This window comes from Epinephelus moara, chromosome 5 (assembly GCF_006386435.1).
Source record: "Epinephelus moara isolate mb chromosome 5, YSFRI_EMoa_1.0, whole genome shotgun sequence".
Lineage (NCBI taxonomy): Eukaryota > Metazoa > Chordata > Actinopteri > Perciformes > Serranidae > Epinephelus > Epinephelus moara.
Window position 1 is genome coordinate 5,001,972 of NC_065510.1, and position 6,112 is coordinate 5,008,083.

At 47.2% G+C, this 6,112-nt stretch overlaps 1 protein-coding gene across 1 annotated transcript in view; it reads right to left on the minus strand.

Moving 5' to 3' along the window:
- Positions 1-6,112, minus strand: part of aars2 (alanyl-tRNA synthetase 2, mitochondrial (putative)) — a 27,526-nt gene that overhangs the window by 8,550 nt on the left and 12,864 nt on the right. The window contains exons 10-15 of the mRNA XM_050043459.1: positions 4,945-5,072; positions 3,006-3,144; positions 2,595-2,764; positions 1,987-2,100; positions 660-800; positions 432-569 (exon numbers count right to left, since the gene is read on the minus strand). Of these exons, the coding sequence (XP_049899416.1) occupies positions 432-569; positions 660-800; positions 1,987-2,100; positions 2,595-2,764; positions 3,006-3,144; positions 4,945-5,072 (830 nt within the window). The remainder of the gene's footprint in view (positions 1-431; positions 570-659; positions 801-1,986; positions 2,101-2,594; positions 2,765-3,005; positions 3,145-4,944; positions 5,073-6,112) is intronic.

Genomic DNA, 6,112 nt, shown 5'->3' on the forward strand with positions numbered 1-6,112 from the left:
TTCACCGTCCCCGTCATCTGGCGGTTAATGGCCTCTTCGTTTGCGAGGACAAGGAGGGCGCGCAATTCCTTGTCTCCCCAGTTGCTCATCTTTACAGTGTCTGTCAGGTTTGTGTTTCCCTCTTGCTACTAGCTGCTCGCTAATTCCTGCTATCAGCTGTTTCCTGTTTATCCACTGCCAGTGTGTCACACGTGCGCTGTCATCAACAGCTCCTCCCACAAGTCATCAACAGCTCCTCCCGTTGCAGAAGGCCGCCTCGGTCTGTTTAAACTAAAAGGGTTCCAGCAATATGTCTACCCTACGAGGTGGAAAATTGGGCACCTTGGATCAACTCGCAGCTTGCTAAACGGCCCAACATTTGCTGCAAATCTGGCAGTGTAAAAGGAGCTATGGAGACAGAGACAGAGAGAGTGAGAGACAGAAAGCATCACCTCGTCCACTGTCCTCAGTCCCTCGATGCTCCTGGCTGCCTGCAGAGGAAGCTCCTGGCTGTGGACGACGTGATTGGCTGAGATGATGTCATGAACACACCTGTCTACTTCCTGCAGCTGAGAGACATCCAGTGAACTCTGAGGACACACACAGTGAAAGGTAAGTGAATGGTTACTGAGTGGTTAATGAATGGTTAGTGAAATATTAGTGAAAGGTTAATGAGTGACCTTGACACTGAAGTCAAAGCGCAGGCGATCAGCTGACACGTGAGATCCTCTCTGCTGAATTGAGTGACCCAAAACTTTCCTCAGAGCAAAGTTCAGGATGTGAGTTGCTGTGTGATTCACCATACAGGACAGCCTGTGGTCCTGTGAGACACAGGACAGACAGAAAACACAGAGACAGACAGACATTATCTGATCTTTAAATATCTAGAATGTCCGTCTTTTTGCAGAAGACACCGTCTTTACTGCTGTGTTGACTCTGATTCTCCAGCTGTTTTAATACCCCAAATCAACATGTGTTGGTTCCCTTCAAACACAGAGATGGCGCCACAGAGCCGCTACGACTTCCTGTCCTCACCTGTTTACACAGAACCAAACGACGGCTGCATCGTGTGGCTCCAGAGTGTGATGTCAGACAGCATGATGACTTCACAGAGTCAAAAGAGGCGTGACATGTAACACAACAGCGTCAGCCTCTAGTGTGACATATATCATACGTGTCAGCAGCTCTTTATAAACAATAACAATGACATCACACGTCAATAACAATCATTTAGCGTCCCTGTTATATGGCAGCTGATCTCGTCCTCTGCTTGGAGGGTAAGGAGCTCCTGTTAGCTGCTAACTGCTAACAGCTGCTGTTCTTCTTCTTTAGTTAGCTGCTGTAATGGAAAATTACTTTTCTGGATAAGGAATACTCAGATAATAGTGAAGCGGCATAGCTCAATACTTTTCTAGAATCGTTAAATGTTGTGATAAAAGCACCAAATTTGGCAGATGTGTTGACAAATATATTTACAACAAATCTGGATATTGGGGCATCAGAAACTCGCCCCCTGGTGGCCAGAGCAGGCACCTGAATCCTTTTTGTGATAAAAGCGCCAAATTTGGTACATTTATAGCTTAATATACTGGAATAGAATACTTTGGTAGCTGCTGCTCTTTTTTTTTTTTTTTTTTTTTAAAGATATTTTTAGGGCATTTTTTGCCTTTAATTGATAGGATAGTGACGTGTGAAAGGGGGAGAGAGAGAGGGAGAGACATGCAGCAAAGGGCCACAGGCTGGAGTCAAACCCGGGCCGCTGCGGCAACAGCCTTGTACATGGGGCGTCTGCTCTGCCACTAAGCCACCGACGCCCCTGTTGCTCTTCTTTGAATTAGGTGCTAACTGCTAACAGCTGCTGCTCTTCTTTGAATTAGGTGCTAACTGCTAACAGCTGCTGCTCTTCTTAGAATTAGGTGCTAACTGCTAACAGCTGCTGGTCTTCTTTGAATTTGAATCGTGAAATTCCCGCCTTAAAGGGGCAGTGTAAAAGGGGCTCATGATTACCTGGTCCAGGTGCAGCTGGACCTGGTCTCCAGTTTTCAGGCTGTCTGCTGCAGTCACCTGATGGACCACGTAACCCCCCGCCAGGACCACGGCCTCCACGGGGTACAGGACGTCCTGAGAGACAGGAAACACACACACCTGGAGTCAGAGGTCACCTGGAAACACAGCCAGGACATGTTCACTCTGAAAACAGGCAGCCACCAGTTTCCAGGCTGAACGACTTGTTTCCTGTAGACAAAGTGAAACAGGTTTTGAGGTGCATTTTCTCTCATTCGGTGTGTGTGTCTGTGTGTGTGTGTGAGTGTGTGTGTGTGTGAGGGAGAGGTGGAACCAATCAGCAACAACTTGTATTTAAACAAATCTTTACTGTGTGAACATGTTTTGTTTGGATTTCACAGCTGCTCTGACAGCGTGTTTCCAAGATGCCAACAGAGCTCCTTTGGACTGAATTAAACTCCTCCGTGTTAAAAAAGCAGCGCGGCTGCTGACACCTCAGGGCGTTCAACGCACCATCCTTTCTGTTTAAATAACTGTACTCCTACGTTATGCTGAGGCTGAACGTGCCCCAGGTAATCGCAGTTCATTTCCTGTCTGAGTGGCCAGCTGACCTGCAGTCCTTGGCGGGTGAAGTAGCCCTGGTCATGTGACTGCCCCCCCTGCTCGGAGTAGAAGCAGGTTTGATCCAGGATGACACCGCAGCGCTGACCCTCAGTAACCTCCGACACCAGACCCTGACCGTCATACAGAGCCAGGACTGTCGCGCGGCATGCTGGGAACGCTGGGAGGAAGACAAGACATGAGTTCAGCTGCAGAACGTCTCTGAGAGGCAGAGAAAGTGTGAGACAGACACAGAGACAGTGTGAGATAGAGACAGTGTGAGACAGACACAGAGACAGTGTGAGACAGACACAGAGACAGTGTGAGACAGAGGCAGTGTGAGACAGACACAGAGGCAGTGTGAGACAGACACAGAGGCAGTGTGAGACAGAGACAGTGTGAGACAGAGAGACAGGCTGTACCGTATCTGTCCTCCTCCAGTCTGTACTGGTATTTCAGAGTGTCGTCAGTGTGAGGGACGCTGAGACGCTGCAGGTTTGCCAGACTGACGACGTCCAACATCAGCTGAGACCCAGCACCTGACCGAAGATCAGACATCACCTGAGGAGTACATAGAGACAGGTGGTCGATGACATCACTCCCAGGAGGACGTTGTTCCTGAAATAGTAAATCCCTCTCTGTTCATTGGCTCTTTCTCCCTGCGGCTGTCATCAACCTGCTTGTTTACAAGGTATTTTTAATTCAATAAGGTGCAGAGCATCGACCCCAGGGACAGACAGAGGCCCCAGGGACAGACAGAGGCCCCAGGGACAGACAGAGGCCCCAGGGACAGACAGATTTCTTGATTAAAACAGTAACTTTGGTATTTTTTAACCTGGATTCTATTTTCCCCACATTTTTGTGTCTGAGTGAAAAATGGGAACAACCAGTTATTATACTGATCCAGTGCTGACTGTGACTGCAGCAGTGAAACAGGCCCCAGTGTCACTACGTGGGGCAATTGATCACCATCAATTAACGTCCAATAAAACGTTTTTGTCCGTGACAGGCTCAGGTTGTTATTTCCAGAGTCTGACAACATTATGGAGAAGATCCCTGCACAGACAGACCTTTGTGTTAAAGAGTAAGATCCTGTCTGTTAAACCAGAAACATCCCCCAAACTGCTGTCGTCAAACCCACCAGACTCCATTTAAATTTAAGTGTGTATAGCGTGTCCGAATATTTTCACACCTAACTGAGTGAATTAATGATTTATTTCAACCAAACCAGAGGTGGTGATTGTTGAAACAGTGGAAAACACACCAAGATGGCCTTTGTGAGTTTTACTTTGCCTCTGTTAAATTTGAAAGAAGTTTATTTTACGATGATAAAATTGCATTTTTTTTTTTTAAATGGAGTCTGGTCAGGTTGTCAGTAGCAGTTTGTGGAATGTTTCTGGTTAAAAAGGATCTTATTCTTTAACAAAAAGGTCCATCTATAGAAAGTGATCCTTTCGATAATGTTGTCAGACAGTAAGTTTAATGTTTTCAGTCTGTCAGTGACCAAAAAAAGCATTTTTAGTGGAAGTGAACTGATGGTGCACAATTGCACCTACTGACTTCAAGGCAGCCTGTTTCACTGCTGCCATCTGCAGCACTTTCGCTTCATACTGGACCAATGTCAAAACTTGTTGTCTCCATGAGTCACTTGGACACAAAGACACGAGAAAATAGGGTCCAGTTTGAAAACCACTGAAGTTGCCCTTTAAGAGTAGCTTTCGACACCATTGATCGCAGCATCCTCCTGAACCGGCTCCGACCCTTCGCAACATTTCAGGCACAGTTCTGACCTGGTTCAATCTGATCTGACAGACAGACGCTGTCCCCGGGTGAGTCACTGTCTTCCAAAATTGAGTCATGTCAGAGCACCTGGAGGAAACCCACGCTGACACAGGGAGAACATGTGGGAGCACCTGGAGGAAACCCACGCTGACACGGGGAGAACATGTCAGAGCACCTGGAGGAAACCCACGCTGACACAGGGAGAACATGTCAGAGCACGTGGAGGAAACCCACGCTTCCCCAAGGCTCCCCCACCTCAGGTTCAAACCAAGAACCCTGTTGCTGTGAGGTGACAGTACTAACCACTGCACCACCGTCCCACCTACAATTAAGTTGTTATTATTATTATCATTATTATCACCTGAGCGGGATGGAGAGACATCAAAAGCACACAGCCTTTTACACAGTAAAACCCTTTCACAATAAAAGCCCTAAACGCCCTTCACAGTAAAAGTCTTCAGCAGAACAACCTGTGGTCACCTCACAGCAGAATTTAATAGATGACCAACAACAGTCAAACACTGACATCATCACACCAGGAGCATGATGGGAGTTCATGTCTCCACATTCAGACGTCACCTTCTGGTTCTCTGCCACGAGTCGGTCCAGCTCCTGACGGTCCACCTGGACTCCTCTGTCCTCCAGCATCAGGTCCACCAGGTCCAGAGGGAAACCCAGGTCCCTGTGCAGAGACCAAGCCACCGATGCTAACGGACACACAGGAAGGTCAAAGTTAAACGGGACAGAACCCATCTGAGGAGAACCTTTAAAACATCCACCTGTCTCTGACACGGCTGCACTCTAGTTTTCATTACTGAGGCAAGCTGTGAGGAAGGAAGTCCGTCCCCAAAAAATCAATAGCCCCTTTTCCACTGCAGGAACTTTTATCATTTACCTGGGATTTTGAAAAACCTCGGCAGGTTTCCACCGAAATTACCTGGGTAAAAAAAACTTTCCCTCAGCCCCAAACTTTCCCTGGAAAAATGTACCTAGTAGGGGGTAGGACTTTTCACATTACCCGGAATTCTTGAGGAGCGGGGCTGTGTGCTGAAGAACGCTGATTGGTGGAACACACACTTGCAGCATTTCATACTTCCTGGTACAGGCAGTCACTGCAAACTTTATTTCATTTCTACAAACTTCACTTTGTTTGCGTTTTGATTAAGGATGGGTAATGAAACCCGGTACCTCATTAGCCCCGGGGCCAAATGATCAAAGACCGTAGTATTGATAAATGCTAAAGGTATCAGTTCTTTTGTGCCGGCGCTGAACTCCTCCACACACACACACACACACACACACACACACACGGTAACCGGTGAACAGCCAAGCGGTCGCGGTGGAAACAAAGTGAAGATAACTCGAAAATGACTGGAGTTGACGGCAGCTGCATTCGTTACTGTAAGTGACATTAACCCTTAGTGAGTAAGAAGCCAATACTTTATCAATACATGTGTTCAGCAGCATGAACATGTAAACATGTAGACAGTGATATTCAATATGCTCCATCCACAGTCTCTCATCCACCGACACTAATGTAATGTCTGACACAAGGACAGCACGCTAGTTCAGCTGATAGTGAATAACAATGACAGCTGTCTGTTTGGAGACTAACTTAGTTTTACACTTAAAATACTTTAAACTGAGCTGCTGGCAGAGACAAACAGCCCCAACTCTCTACACCAGCACGTAACCAGCCAAGCTGGCCTGGGCCAAATACAGGACACACGCCGAATCATCTACGTCA